The sequence below is a fragment of the Festucalex cinctus genome, chromosome 13, assembly GCF_051991245.1.
Source record: "Festucalex cinctus isolate MCC-2025b chromosome 13, RoL_Fcin_1.0, whole genome shotgun sequence".
In the NCBI taxonomy this organism is placed as follows: domain Eukaryota; kingdom Metazoa; phylum Chordata; class Actinopteri; order Syngnathiformes; family Syngnathidae; genus Festucalex; species Festucalex cinctus.
This window is the reverse complement of record NC_135423.1, coordinates 8,304,762-8,320,621: the sequence shown is the minus strand read 5'-3', so window position 1 is coordinate 8,320,621 and position 15,860 is coordinate 8,304,762. Positions and strand designations below refer to the sequence as shown.

The window sequence follows — 15,860 nt, the reverse complement described above, 5'->3', positions numbered from 1 at the left end:
GCAACACCTGCATTAAAGTCAAATGATGAGCAATAAGTGATGCGTCAACGTGAGCTCATTGGTCAATTCATTATGTACACCTTTGATACAAACATTGAGATTTGACAATAATAATAATAATAATAATAATAATAACGCCCAATTTTGGTCATCTGAGGGCTGAAATATTATGAATGACTCCGATTTGTGATGCAGACTAGCCATCCTTCTCTTTTCTACAGTATAGTGCTTGTCCTCATTATGATCACGGGTGAGTTGGAGTCGATCCTAGTTCACTTTTCAGCAAGAAGAATATTACATTTATGCTTCTTTTAGTATGAACAATCCTAAACGTTATGTGTTGGCATAACAAGCAGACACCTGGACATAGACCGGAGCACAACAAAGCTACATGTATATCATCGATCCTGCCTGACTTTGTGCCAAGAGGCAAGGTACACCCTGGACTGGAGGCCTGCCTATCACAGGCTATGTGTTGGCATAACAACCAGACACCTGGGCACGCGGCCTTACGAGCCTCGAGACTGGAACACAGGACAGTACATGTCTATACTGTACTGTGACCTTGAGTCTATCCGAGTGGACTATGGGTGAGAAGCAGGAGAGACCCTGGACTGGTCACTGGCTCATTGCAGGATAAGTGTTGGCATAACAACCAGACACCTGAACATGCGGCCTTTGTGGGTTTCTCTCAAAGGTGGATAAACGGACAATTACCTGTACATGTCTGTGTAACCTGAAACCTATTCTAGCTGACTTTGGGCGAGAGGCGGCGGTAAACCCTGGACTGGTCACCTGCCAATCACAGGCTATATGTGTTGGCATAACAACCAGACGCCTGTACATGTGGCCTTGTGGATCTTCAGGCTGGTGTGTGTGTAACATGGAGCCTATTCCAACTGAATTTGGGTGAGAGGTGGGAGACACCTGACTGGTCACCATCACATTGCAGGCTACCGTATGTGTTGGCATAACAACCATACACCTAGACATGTGGCCTTGTGGGTTTTGAGACTGGAACACAGGAGAGTTACAGGTAAAAAATAAAATAAGTCAAATAGAATATTATAAAGTGTTATTTTACAAGAATCATCTTTCCCATGGTATTAACCGGGATTACTGCGGTTCTGAACAACAGGTGGGCAGAGCGCCACAGAAGAGAGCCGGCACCATGAAACGGACGCCAAAAGGAGACATAATAACGTGCAACTATACAAAAGTGGGTACCAAAGTGTGTCAGCTGGCGTGTTGCTGCAAATAGCACTTAATCGGTGGCTTACCTGCGCTTGCAAGGCGAGCGCGACGAGGAAAATCACAAGCCGAGGCAGGTGGAGACTTCCCGGGTGCGCGGCGGGCTTCCCGGTGACGCTTCTGAGCTCCGGCCGACTAGTGCCTCCCATCCCGGCGGGCGTCGGAGGCGGCGATGGTCCGAAACCTTTGACAGATCCCTTCCGGTTCCCACTTACTTCATCCTTGCTTGGATCTGCGCCCAGCGCGCGTACACCTGCGCCCCTCCTTGAAAGGTGTGCGTCGCGTCCTCTCCTCAAACGCACCACCGGAGAGCGTGTCGGGTTCTTCCTTCCTCTTTTAAGCGGCTTTAACGGTCCAATCTGGACTTGAACTCTCATCCCAATCGGGTCACTCTCCCTCTCTCTTCAAGGTTGACCAATCAAGTCCCGGAGCAATCGAACATCTTCGGACTCTAGCCCATTTTGTTGTTGTTCTTGTTGGTTGGCCTCAAGTTTTTGTTTCCCCTTTGTGCGCTCATTCAAAAAGCGCCGGGTGGTCATTTGTCAAGCGCACACGGAGCCTGGCGGCGAGTCAATGTGGGAAACAATGAGGGAGAGAAAAAAAAGAGAGCGAGAGGGAGAGAGAGAAAGGAGCGCACGGAGGGTGTGTCCTGAAGCAGGGACGATCCTATCCGTCTTTCAGCGCCGGACCGGAACACATTGACAAAAGCTCCACATTCTCTCTCTCTCTTTTTTAGCTCTTCCAACTTTGCTTCATTGCGCGTCACGTTGGCGGCCCGGTCCCGATTGTCCATGCGTAAAGTGTTTACGCAAGCCAGCGCAGGCTAGGCTATGTTTGTTGTCCTTTGACATCAAAAGCTTCGCTGTGTGCCAATTAGCAGCAGGGCCGGCCGGGGGTTTACACCGGCTGGACATCAGGGGCCCCTTGTGTTGTCATCCCCCGCCCCCCCTTCGACCAAATCATTTCATTTGGATGATAAAAAAAACCATTCAATCACCGTATTTTCACGTAACACTTCTTGCTCTATAGCCACTTAGTCAAATAGTATACAGTCAAAGGTAAAAGATTGGGTAACATTGTACAATCTAATAATGACATGATTAGAGGGAGGGGGGGAAAAAAACACGAGATAATGGTTATGCCCCTCAATGCAGTAATTGCAATGGAAATGCAATCATTGAATCTGAAAATGTACAGCACAGTAGCCTACATTTAGACTGTAGCGACTGCCAACAAACAAGTTATTCAGTTCATTACATTTAGCCTACTGTAATTTCCTTTCATAAATGTTATGTGTTGTGGTCAGCTTGCGTGCATCTGTGGCTCATCAACGCTAAATTTTCAGGCATGCCATTATAGTAGGAATTATCACCTCACGATATTACAATATTGGAGCTAATCCATCCATTTTCTATCACACTCCCGGCTGAGCTGCAGCCGATGCCAGTTGACTTTGGGCTTGTTATCTCAACTTGTTTAGAATTACACCATGCCAGTTACCATGGTTACAGGCTGCTATTGTTAGATGTGCTGTTGTCTCATCATCTTCAATGTATGTTACTAACCCGCTTTGTCTCGCTTCCTATTGACATGGTTGTTTTCTGCCGTTGGTGAAGCTGGGGACAGAGGCGTTGTCATCGTGGGATGATTACTGATGTTGATACGGCTGTCGTTGTGCCCGTTGTCCTTTCCTTTACCGCTTCCGTTAAAGTTTAATTTGTTCCATAGACACACTCATAATGCAAAAACACCTGCATCTCAAATCATCTTTCTCAACTCAAATAAATAGAAATGTCATCAATCAATTCTTGCCTAGTTCTGGTATGAGCTTTGGCCACCAAGGGGCAGTGTAATACAGATATCGAGACACACGAAGAAGAATTACGTTGCGGATAAATGTGTTTGACATTTGGTAATAAAGTCAAATTCGATCTAATTTAGATAACACTTGAAATAACCAGCAACAATGAATAAATCTTACGAGTCTCCTGCTCCTCTTTGAACAAAATGTTTCTCCCCGTTCCAATCTTGGTTTTACTCGGAATATATGACAATGGAACATCTGTGGCATTTTAAATTTGAGGATTAAATGTGTGATATCTAAGGGAAATGAGGGCCATATGCTTAGAACATTTAAGTGACAACCTGCTTCAGGATATCAAGCAGCGAGGCTTAAAAAATAAATAAATAAATAAATAATTTCATTGGTCATTTATTTAATCTGGGTTTTTCAACATTTATTGAGCTAGGAGACATTTTAAATTAGAAAGACATGTCCCAGAAAAATTCAACAGAAACAATGATTTGTTGACTCACAAATGTACTTCAACGGCATGGAACCTGGTGGGCCTATTTACAGTAGTTGAGCTTTAAAAAAAAAAAAAAAAAAAAAAAAAACACACAAAAAAAAAAACACACAAAAAAAAGTTATGCTGTTATATGAATGGTAACAGACGAATATACGGGTTTATTGCAACTTCTATTGGTGGAGTAATTTCTCTGTCACTATATGTCACTGGTAAAGATAGATTTGCGTTGTATTTGGAGAAAAAAAAAAAAAAGGTCTTCATTGTCAGTGATTATCCAGTTTCATTTAATTGGCCTGAAAGTTATTTATACACAAGACCATGTCATCAAGGGAAACGGTCCAACAGCTGATTAAAGACCAACAGAATGAAGGCATAAATGTTAAAAATAGGAAAAATAGCTTCAGGGTACTGCACCCATGCAATGACATATTTTCCACACAATGTACCTTCTTCATCGCCGATGGTGGTCTTGTTGCTCAAGAACTTCCCTGACAACGGCTGGCGTTTCCTCGACGCTCGCCAGTGACCCCCCACCCCAACCTCCGGCAGCGGAACAGAGAGCACCCTTGAGGAAGCGGGGGCCTCGATTTGCATGCCAGGGCCGTGACCTCTGTGCCCAACATGAATTCTTAACCAAGGCGAGCGCGGGAAACGGCATGACGGGACCAAGCGTGTGATCCGGAGCTCTCCACAGCTCACCTGAGGAAGTTTACAGCGAATAAACAAGAGCTTATTTCACTGCTTTGGAATAAAAGCGCAAAGATGTGTCACGCTTAATGTAAAGATCTTATATCCGCCTTACAAAAGACTGCAGGTCTCCAAACGATTACACCATCTAACTGTTTCAAGCGGAATTCCCCAGGGCTCACTTCTTAGTCCTCCTTTTGATTACTGAATAATCAACCAGTTGACTTTCTTTCCCCCCATTTGATGTATATCAATTATGACACAATCACTGTAGTAGGGAGATCTGCGAAAATCTTTTGAAACCTTTAACAAGCCCTGACAAAAAACCCAAATTAGTCACTCAGTGAGATTCAGGGAACTTTTCAGTTATGGATATAACAAAAAAACAAAGATGACACTGGGAACTCCCTCCACTTTTTATTTAAAAATATGTTGAAATTTGGGAAAACTATTTACAGTAGAAACCTTTAAGGAATACATATGAAATTAAAAGAAAAGTAATTAAAAAAAAATGTTTACACTAATATTTTCTCTTTTACTGCAAATGAATATCGGCTTGAAATACTGATTATCAGCTTCCTTGACTATATCGGTATCGGCCTTGAAAAAAACACATGGGTCTATTACTACACTGTAGTGCAGGGGTGTCAAACATATGGCCCATGGGCCTGATCAGGTCTGCGAGATGATCTTGTAAAGTTATTCAAAAAAAAAAAAAAAATCATAAATAGAACTTTGTGTTAAATTTATTTTTCTAAAATGCTTTTGCCCATTATTATTTTTTAAATATAAACTCAAAATGTCTTATATTTTGAACTTTTTTTTTTTTAAAGCTAGTGTTTCATAAAATAATAATTAATAATAATTTATTTATTTGTTTTTTATTATAACAAATACATCTAAGTCCAATTTAAGGTACATTCCATTTGTTTAAACAGGGAGAGTGGATTATAAAGTAGCCTCGGTCCACAATATTGAAAACAATAAAAACAAGTAAGCCTAAGCAGCAGCTCTCAAACTACTTTTTTTTGTTGTTGTTGTTTTTACACTCACTCACACAAACACGCACACAAATTTACACGGTCTCCCAGGCGGGGAAGGGAACCCACGCCAACCGAAATCAAAGGTAAGTGACGGTTCCACTCCTCCACCCGGAGCCCTGTCAAACTGCTGTTGCTAGCTAGGCACCCGATGCTAACGCTAACCGCTAGCTACTAGCCACGAACACAGGAGACTTGTACTGTATCATACAATGACAGCGTAATTAACTTGCGGTTTCTTCACACCCTTAATTAGCCATTTACTATACTTTCAGGGTGGAATTATGATAACGGTGGTAGAAAATATGTAATTTAATAAAAACGTTGATAATGCAAGCCAAAATGTTAAAGAGAAGTAGTCAAGCATGCGTTCACGCCCCCATGCAGGCAGACTTCAAAGTAAAATTCCACCAAGGCTGTTGTATTGGTGTCAATGTATTATTTGGTCAGCTTTTATTTTGAAGTTTTCCTTAGCGTAGGCGCCGTGTTTGCGGCTTCCCAGATGTTTGAATGATGACGCTGCATCAGCCCAAGCCCAACTCGCACACGTACAGACACGCGCAGTGACGCACATACACCGAGACGGAACTTAATCGTTTACATACATTTTAATATTTTTGTTTAGGTGGAAGAAGTAAGTCAAAGGGCTCAAGTCCAAGTTAAGTCACAAGTCATAGTTGTTAGTCCAAGTCGAGTTGCAAGTCTAACATTTTGTCAAGTCGAGTGTAAAGTCGTCAAATTCATGACTCAAATCCAAGTCACATGACTCGAGTCCACACCACTGACACACATGCTACTGGTAAGAAACACAAATGACATTGATTAGCGTCATAATATTTTCCACTATGTGGCCCCTGAGCTAATACGAGTTTGACACCCCTGCTGTCGAGTATGCCATCAATATAGTGATTCTATGGAAGACTCCCAATCTCTGCATCATTCGGGACTAAAATTCTCCAAATATTAGCCACCGTTACCAACAAGTGTATCGGAAAGGAAGTGATATAGTGTGGGGAAATCATCTGGATGATCTGGCGCTCCCTGTCTTTTTATTTGACTGCGGAGTGACGTCAACCGCCTCCCACATGTGAGTCGCCTGTTCAGCCCCCTTGCAACTGGAAGAAGACTATGCTGGTGAGTAAGAAGGCGTTCGGCATATTGCCAGGCGGATCCAGCACACACACACACGGCGCCCTGGTGGCGAAGGTCAGCGCTTTCTCAAGGCAAAATAAGGGCGTGTGCAAAGGCTTGGGAAAGTGACGTAAGAATGGACATTTGTGCCAACACAGTCGACGACTCGACGCGACCCAAAGACAAGAACTCAGGGCACAGTTTAAGTCCACAAGGGGGGGTCCAAATGAAGCCTAACTCACACTCAATCAACTCAGTGTTTGCAACACATAATTACACTGCACAATAAACAGAGGATACGGTGGGCAAACACCGACTAATTGGCACACAAGCGCGAGTACAAGCGGCCATTCATCAAGAAGAGTTGGATTCAAATTTCAATCCAAATTGCTAGCATATCAATTTGTCGTCCTCTGATTGTCTACTTCAAATAATTGTCATAATGTTGGAGCGCAAATGTTTTGGCAAGAATTCTATTTTCAGTAGCAGTGATTGGGTCACCTGCAGATGGTATTAAGTCAACAGTCACCATTTGAAGAGTGACCCAACTCTACGCTGCATTTTCAAGTTGCTGATTCTCAAAGTGTCATACTAGCAATCACTATTGGTGCACACACTTTGTTTTTTTTTAATACAGTACTGCCAAAGTACAGCTCAGCAGTATTTTGCTTAACTCATTCACTAACCCCCTTCGCTCCCGGCTGTTTTACTGGATTTTGAAAGGCCCACAATATATTGTGTTCTATTGCTAAAAAAATGGAACCTACAAAAATAAAGATGAGAGTCTCTTCTTTCATCAGGAAAAAAGCAGTATGTTTCTATCTGTTTCCGTTTGGCAGCAATTAGCATTAGAATATAGCTAGGTTTCATCATTATTCACAAATCTATGCAGAATTGTGGGGAAACGGCTTGTTTTCAACATGGCCCTGGTTGCTCTCTTATACTCTGCAGCCACCTGCTGGCCATTTTTGTAATTACTACCATTGCTTCACCCGTTCTCTACAGTTAAGAGGCTGCATCAAAGCATTCTGCATGCTGTAGCATAAAAAAAAACAAAAATTCGTCTTTGGGACACTGAAAACATTTAAAATAGAACGTATTTGTACGTTTTTGGGAGCAAATGTGTTAAGTACATTTGCATAAAAAAAAAAAAAAAAAAATTAATTTAACTTGCGTAGTACATTTCAACTGAATTATAATTGTATTTTCCCTTTCTTAATGTTCAAACTGCATGAAATTACAGTTGCTTACAAAAGTTAATCATTAGCCTATAAATATAAATCTATTGAATTGTAATGCCATTCACCACAGATTATAAGCAACCATTAATAATGATACTTTTACTGTAAATTTGCCACAGCGGCTTCATGAAATAGGGCACAATGTGATGACATGCAAATTGCTTTATGTATATTGTTCAAATTCCATTAATAACATTTACACCAACAGAGGAGAAGAATTTACCCTACCTTCACTATGAGGTTGCCTCCTGTCATATCTCATTCAATAACCGCAACAACGGCGCCATCTGCTGGACTTAAGATCACAATAATTAGCCGCGAGGCACAATGTTTTTTGAGAAGTTTGTTTTTATTTAAAAAAAATGAAAAGCTCCAGGTGTGATGTCTGACAGAACAGACGCTGGGTGCAATGCTTTCGGGAATCAAATGAATGCTTGAGAGCAAAGACTGCTGGGAGAAAAAAAAAAAAAAGCCGCCTCTGTTTGTGTCAGTGGTGCAACAAACCTGCCTGCACGAGGAAGTGACAGACGGGCGAGTTATTTCTTGGCGAAGGAGATCTTCATTGCGTTGCTCTGCGTGATCTTGAAGCCTTGCAGCGCTTCTCGCGCGGCGCCGGCCTGCACGTCGTTGTCAAACTCCACGAAGGCGATGTCGTGCCGGCCGGGGACCAGACGCACTTCCTTGAAGCCCGGGAATCTGACGACCAAATGACAGCGTTTAACATACGGATGAAGACAAAAAATAAAATAACGTGTGTGGAAAAACGTTTTGACTGACTGGTTGAAGAGCATGGACAGCATCAGCTCGTTGGTCTCCTCGGGCAAGTTGGTCAGGAAGAGGATGTGATTGGGAGGATTCTCGGAAATCTAAAAAGCAGAAATCAACAGTTATTGTGGAAGACTCCATGGTGACAACTTGCCCACTTGATTATCATTTTGCACTTTCAATTGGATCCAATTAGCCATATTTTGCTCCTAAAGGAATCGATAAACACACATTTATTTAGGATACAAATGGACAAAACGTGAAGTGACGTGCAACTTTTTTTCCAGATCAGAGATTTCAATGCTAAATTAATGATCAGGGTTTTTCCTGTGTACAAAATTCAGAGGCGGCCACCTTCACCTAATTCGCTCAGAACTACTGATATTGCTCAACACAGGGCTCCAGCTGTGTTGATTGAGCTCAGAAGGAACGTATTCTTCCGCCATTATGGTGGCACTATATCAACAGCAGTGCAGCGGAAAGGCCTGAAGCAACAACCAAAGAAGAAACAGCATTCTTTTCTTTTTCTTTTTTTTTTAAACTTGACTGTAGCGAAGAAGAAACAGAACACGGAGCAACCGTTGCGCACACCCATTTCGTCCAGCCACCGCCAAAGTCACAAAAACACAGTATATACAATAAACATAATAGTAGTTTACAACAATGCTGAACTATATTTACAATTTAATATGTACTAGTGGATGATTTTTTTTTTAATGATTTTAGTTTAAAAAAAAAAAATGGCAAAAATTAATGGCAACTTTGTATTCATAAAATGTCTCATTTCTAGTCCCTGATCTTAAAATGGCCGCAGGAGGGTGGCCCACAATGGTATTGGTCACCACCACGAGAACCGATAACTTTGTCACCGATACCTGATATCGGTAGTCAGCCATCATGGTCAGGGTGATACCACCTCTGCCTCAATTTGAGCCAGGAAAAACCCTGAATGTTGTGGTCTTTTTTTGGTGCAATTTTGATATTTCATTTGGCATGTGTATTTCAATGCCAGCGTTTTTGGTTTGAGTCTGGTCGGGATTGCATTCTGCCCAAGCACAAAATAGCAAATCGGTATTTCTTTGCTTGACTTTTTCCAGGTTGATAATAAATCAATAAAAGGATCTCGTTTTAATATCAGACTGACAGACAAAATCAAACCAAAATACTTTAGGCGTTGAAAGGTGACCCGCCACGTTTCTCATAAACACAAACATGGACGAGAAGATTGTCACCCGAGAGCAACAAAATGGCCGTCATACCTGCTGATGCATCTGTCCAGGCATCATCTGACCAGGACCCATGCCACCGGGCATCTGCCCAGGTGCCATCCCCGGGGGCGGCATCATGCCCGGCGGCGGCATATAGGGCGGCTGTCCTGGCATGTGCATCATGCGGCCACCCTGGTTCATCTGAGGCATTCCCTGTGGAAAACGGCAAAGCGATGAATTGGAGTAGGATAAATAGATGTTATTATTAATACAAACGTGTGCATCTTACAGTCATGCCTCCAGCCATGGCGGCCGCCTTCTTGTTACCGCTCGACTCTGTCTTCACGGGCTTTTTCTTCTCCTTCTCCTTCTTACGATCGCGCTCCACATACGTGCCTTTCATTTTGGCAATGATGTCCGAATCCTGATTGGCATACTGAATGCGCTGTGGACCCACAAAACCACCATAAAGCATATTAAAGAAGGTATGTACAGTGAAGAAAAATCACGTCACCAAGGACATACCATGGGTTTGTCATAGAAAGGAAATCCCTGCATGGATCGGAGAGCATTGGAGGCACTGTTGACCTCTTTAAAGATGACAAAGGCCTGGCCCTTCATTTTCAAAGTACGGGCCACCAAGATGTCCAAAATCTGGCCAAACTGTGAGAAGATGGCATAGAGGGACTTCTTCAACTCTGGGGAAGCAAAACAGATATGTTATTCCTTTCACATTTTGTACACCTTTGTAGATTAAAGTGGATCTGGTGTGAGGGAGACAATAGCAATAAAAAATAAAAATATCAAGTACAGTTGCAGCTTAATTTAAACGTTTTTGTTTCACAGAGATGAATCCAAATGCCATTCATCTCTGTTCTAGTACTACAAAAAAAGAAAACTAAATTAAATTTATTTCTAAAAATGTTTTTAAATTCATAAAAATGTTCTACGGTAATATACTTTACAAAAACATACAGTAAATAACAGTTACAAAAAAATAGTTCGTTTTTTCAACGCAATATAATAACACAATACACAATTCGGAGACAACTGGTAAACTGAAAGTGAACGACGGTCCTCACCATCTTTCTTTATTTTCTCGTTCAAGTTGTTGATGTAGATTGTGTGATTGAGCCGAGCTTCCGTCGTGGCCATCTGGAAGGTCGAAAAGAACACGTTGCAAGTGCAACTGGCTTTACAAAAAAACGACAGAAAAAGAAAACTACACGCGACTGGACGAACAGTTAGCAATAGCAACCGCCATTCATTTGAACGGCGTGGGCTAAACCTTAAGCAAAAAGCAAACTAGAAAACAACATTATTAAGCCAAAGAGCTACAGTCGGTTGCTCAGAAACGCACGAAACACTTTAGAAACAAAAATGCAACATGCTCACTTAAGCCTTCGACGAAATGAGTGATTTATACATAAAATATAGACTTATTATAGCGGACTTGTTCGTACCTTGAACGCTGAATGAAACGCGAATGAAGCCGATGCGAAGTCTCGCGATAAAAATCAGTCTTATTCGTCGTCTTTTGGTAAACAGCTTTCAGTCGCATTACTGCCACCTTCAGGCACAATTTCGGTTGCATACTACAGTACTTTAAACTAACAATCCTATCCTATCGGCCTATTAAATATAAAACATCAATTTCATTTGGTTTCCGTTTCCCTATATATTTTTTAAATGAGCTCTTAGAGGCGCCAGTGTTCCATAAATAATACAATCACAACAATTTGAATTTCCTACAAGGGGCGACAAAGTGCATATTCGGCGATGTAACCTGCCAAATACACGAAGAAGAATGTTGGAAGTTGCCATATATGGTCATAAACACCGGCTTCGCTAGCCAGCTGTGCTATTTCGAAAGTACGTAAACAAAGCTAATCAATCAAAACTATTCAAAATGTGCAACCGAACATTGCGAATTATATTTGTAGGTGTTAACAGAAGATTGCCACGGCTAGTTCGCACGTAGTGACAAACTTTTAAGCTGTGTTATGTTGCAGGAAGAGTTGTGTGCTATTTTGTGTGTTACTAGTACTAATCAAGCGTCCTTATCACTGGCAGGACATCTGGGAAAATGTCGGGATGCTCGATGCCCTCTCTACCGCCACCTCCTCTGCCTCCACCTCCTCCTCCTCCAGCACCTCCACATTCAACAGACAAAAAGAAGAAGTTGTACCAGACGATAGGCGACAGCAAGAGCCCAGTTGAAGGAGACAACACGGAGCCCCTCCTGCTCATCAGTCAGAAGGAGAGCAGGTGACAGATGAATGAATGATATTAATAATCATAAACCAGTTGTTCTTCTATTGTTATGACAATAGCCTATCCCTTTACCTGCATCAAATGGTTTACATGACTGCTGTTTTTTTTTTTCAAGTATATGATTTTATTTATGTATTTTTAGCTTTTATTTTTCAAGGTGAGAATGGTGAAATATTTTTCTCATTTGTACACACAAATGGCATTGTTGTTTATTTTTTCTCACGCATACATAATTTATTGTAATTTGATTTGATTTGATTTTTTTTATTTATTTTTTTATTCCAAACATTCACATGATATACATCTTATAATGGAACTCGTAAAGAATAATAATACATAATGGGTAATCAAAACAACATAGAAAAACAGCACATTATTTATTGACATTAAGTCTCACTTAGTAAGTTAACATTATTATTATTAGTAGAAATGGTAGCAATAACAGTTTAAGATTATTATTACATGTCAAGCTCAAATGTAGCTTGCTCTTTGTCACGCCGCCACCAGAGTGGCGGTTCATGCTTTTGTTTTCAAAGTCAGGTTCCCGTTTTATTTTGAAAGTATTAACTCTCCTCTCACCCCAGGTCACTTACCCTTCCTGCAGCTCACTGATTACCGGTCCACGCCCATGATCACCACCACCTGTTCCCAATCAACCCGGACATAAAAGCCACCTGCATTCTCCCCTCCGTTGCCGAAGTGTCACATCTCAGTGCATGGAAGCGTCCTCACAGCCCTTGTTCCACAGTCCTCGTTCGATGTCTAGCCTTGCTTTGTCTTGCGCCCTTAGTTTGCCCCTTGTTTTCCTCCCTAGCGGAGCGCCTTTAGTTGTCCCTGTTTTTGAGTGCCCTTGTTTTATCTCCAGTTTGGAGCTTTTTCTGTTCTGCCTTTTTTCCCTCCTTGAGAGGTGTTTTTTGTTCAATTGGATTAAAGTTGCAGCCTTGTTGGCCAACTTACACTCTGCGTCTGAGTCCTACCTTCTCGCTCCGTGTCACTCTTTATAAGTTTAAAATCCAATCTATTGTTTTTTTGTGTCTGTGTGTTTATCTTTTCAGTCACTTTACAATCATCCAATAATGTTATGAATTTATTATTATATTTAAACTTATTCTTTTGTTGTTTGTTTTCCAGTCTTTTTTTTTTTTAAATGCCACCGTGCTACACTATTTCATAACGCTTTTCATGTGCATAAGAGCAGTAATCGAATGGTAATGTAATTTCTGTCTGATATGCTTCAGTTTCAGCCGAGCTCTCCGCTGGACTCTGGTCAACACGTACGTGCCTTCGCTCATCCAAGACGGCCCCCAGTAAGTGTGGCGTGCTGGTCGAGTCCCGTCGTGCTGATAAGCGTACTTATGTCATGCTGCAAAATGGCAAAATACTTTCACGTTTTACTTGCCGGGTTGGGTGTGACTGTACGCCGATTGTGTGTTGTGGGTTTTTTTCTGTTGTAGGTGCGGCTTGGTGGCCTTATGGATGGCCGCTCGCCTGCTGCGGCCGGCCGTCGACATGCGGGTCTTGCTGCAGGCTGCGCTTGCGCGAGGCTTCACCGCACACGGTGAAATGTTCTCAGGTGAAGAAAAGGAGGACACACGTGCTGTTTGTATAATAACTGATGTACTTCTCACACAAACTGAAACGCTCTCGTACAATATTTCAAGACAAAATACTAGAATACTATAGTATTAAATACTATCAGACTTTACTGAAACGCTCATGCGCTTCAAGGCCCTCATATACACTACTGAAATACTGTCACACACCATTTCAGTCATGCTTTTGAGAGCATATTACCCGTGTGTTCTTAAGTGTTTCAGTAGTGTGTCGAATTAGAGCATTTAAGTTGTGTATGTGAGAGTGGAAAATTTTTCATAAATGACTATGAGAGAATTTCAGTAGTGTTTGAGAGGAAACCATGAATTATGTCCGTGGTGGCACATCATATCTTTTTTGTTTTTGTTTTGTCAGCTCGAAACATGGCGCTGCTGGCCGAGGAGGTGTGTGGCTTCAAGGCGGAGCTTCTGTCAGGTGGTTTGCGTGGGGACAACGCCGCCAGGATCATCGCACACTTGTGGGCCAGGCAGCCTGTTCTCTTCCCGTATCCAACCATTTTTCATTTCACATTACGACAGCGGTACATAATGGACATAATGCCGAGCTATCATGTAATGGGTGGGGAAATTTAGAGCAAGGGTGGTTACTATGCAAATGTGCCCCGCTGTTATATCACAGTGGGCTGTAAGTACAAAATGGCTTGCTAACACACAATTAAAAAAAAAAATATATATATATATATATATATATATATATATATTTAAAAGTAGGCTGATCACAAAAGATTGACTGGCTAAACTTAGCCCTGCTGTGAATAGTTTGAAAGCAGTTAGTTAATTTATGTACCTTGACATTGTCTATCCAAGATATGATGAAGACTTCAACCATGAGCCTTGCCAGCGTGGCGGCCACCGGGCGCACTGGGCCGTGGCTTCAGGTCAGGCATGGACGCCAAATTGCAAATTGGTTCAAATTCAGTATTATTGACAATCATTTAAAAAAAAATGTATCAGAATGCATAAGTTTTAGCACGTCCGCCTCCAAGTACTGAGGACGCAAGATCGAATCTAGGCTCTGGCCTTCCTGGGTGGAATTTCTCCCCGTGCCTGTGTGGGTCTTCTCCGGGTACTCCGATCTCCTTCCACATTCCAAAGACATGCATGGCAGGTTATTGGGTACTTCGAATTGTCCCTAGGTGTGCTTGTGTGTGCCCTGCGATTGGCTGGCGACTAGTCCAGGGTGTACCCCGCCTACTGTCCGAAGCCAGCTGGGATAGGCTCCAGCACCCCACCCCCGCGACCCTTGTGAGGAGCAAGCGGTTAAGAAGATGGATGGATGGATATATTATTATATGACATTAAATTACATGACATACTAATTACGATGATATGGCCAGCATCACAATTGCGAAGGTCATGGGCATATTAGATTGCCATGGCAACACATATGGCCTGAAATCTGATTGTGACGAAACCAAACCAACAACAACAAAAATCCTGTGATCCACATCCCTTGACCTTGCAGGTGTTCTGCTGGGTACGGAGCGTTGGGACGAGAGCGCCGAGCCCACTCAGCCTGACCCCACCGTGCCGTGGATTCACCTGCGCGGACACTCCGGCTCCTCCTCCTCCTCGTCATCGTGTCCCGCATGGGACAGCTCGCGTCTCCGAGAGGTTTACATCCTGGCCAAGCAGGGCAAAAGTCTGCGCTACCAGCTGTGGAGTCTAGACAGCGTTGCCTGTAGCAACGAGCAGCTCAACGCCATGGACCCGCACAGATGCGGCGACGGGGCACGGTATGTTCTGCCCCAAGGCGGAGTGCAAGCCGGCTTGGCTGGACAGGCTCTTTTACTGCACATCGGGACCGAGGCAGATGGTGCACATGAACTGCATTCTGTGCCGACATCCACAGATGACACGTTTTCAAACGGTCAGCCGTGAGTCAATCCACACATTTCTTTCCAAATACTTGAGGCATTTGCTGCAAAACAAACAAAGACTGACAACATATGTGGAATTCAAATGTGGAGATGAAATTGAAGTTGTTTTTCACCAGTGCTATGAGCAGGGTTACAATCAGGATCATCATAGTTGCTTTTTATTTCATTTTGAGTTTTGCTTTTTAAATGGAGTTCATTTGAGTTTTTATTTGTTTTATTTTTCCCCCCCAAAATTCTTAGTTTTCAGGTTGTTTTTTTTAATTTGTGTGCAGGATGGGGGGGATAAAAAAAAACCCACGATGGTAAAACATTTTTAAAACCATCCACCCATAAATAAAATGCTCAACTCAACTTGGTACTTACTGTGTAATTGGCACCGCTTGTACACCACACGACATTGTCTTCTATCAATCTATCTACAAGACTGTCTCAGAAAATTAGAATATCGTGATAAAGTCCAT

General features: G+C 42.3%; 3 protein-coding genes across 3 annotated transcripts in view; 1 reads left to right on the top strand and 2 right to left on the bottom strand.

Annotated features, from left to right (window-relative positions):
• The window catches only part of LOC144033588 (uncharacterized), a 35,041-nt gene extending 32,894 nt beyond the window's left edge, over positions 1-2,147 (bottom strand). The window contains exon 1 of the mRNA XM_077541774.1: positions 1,281-2,147. Within this exon, the coding sequence (XP_077397900.1) occupies positions 1,281-1,628 (348 nt within the window). The 5' untranslated portion in view covers positions 1,629-2,147. The remainder of the gene's footprint in view (positions 1-1,280) is intronic.
• Positions 2,148-7,989: 5,842 nt separating this feature from the next.
• Positions 7,990-11,184, bottom strand: snrpa (small nuclear ribonucleoprotein polypeptide A). The gene is made up of 7 exons (XM_077541321.1): positions 11,096-11,184; positions 10,715-10,787; positions 10,158-10,330; positions 9,922-10,077; positions 9,684-9,845; positions 8,437-8,525; positions 7,990-8,355 (listed from the first exon to the last, which is right to left on the bottom strand). Exons 2-7 carry the CDS (start codon positions 10,785-10,787, stop codon positions 8,196-8,198), a joined length of 813 nt encoding a protein of 270 aa, XP_077397447.1. The 5' UTR covers positions 11,096-11,184; the 3' UTR covers positions 7,990-8,195.
• Positions 11,185-11,356: 172 nt separating this feature from the next.
• actmap (actin maturation protease) lies at positions 11,357-15,714 on the top strand. Its single transcript, XM_077541255.1, has 7 exons — positions 11,357-11,504; positions 11,706-11,900; positions 13,145-13,213; positions 13,361-13,479; positions 13,875-14,004; positions 14,327-14,397; positions 14,985-15,714. The coding sequence occupies exons 2-7, from the start codon at positions 11,719-11,721 to the stop codon at positions 15,398-15,400; spliced, it is 987 nt and encodes a 328-aa protein (XP_077397381.1). The 5' UTR covers positions 11,357-11,504; positions 11,706-11,718; the 3' UTR covers positions 15,401-15,714.
• Positions 15,715-15,860: the final 146 nt, after the last annotated feature.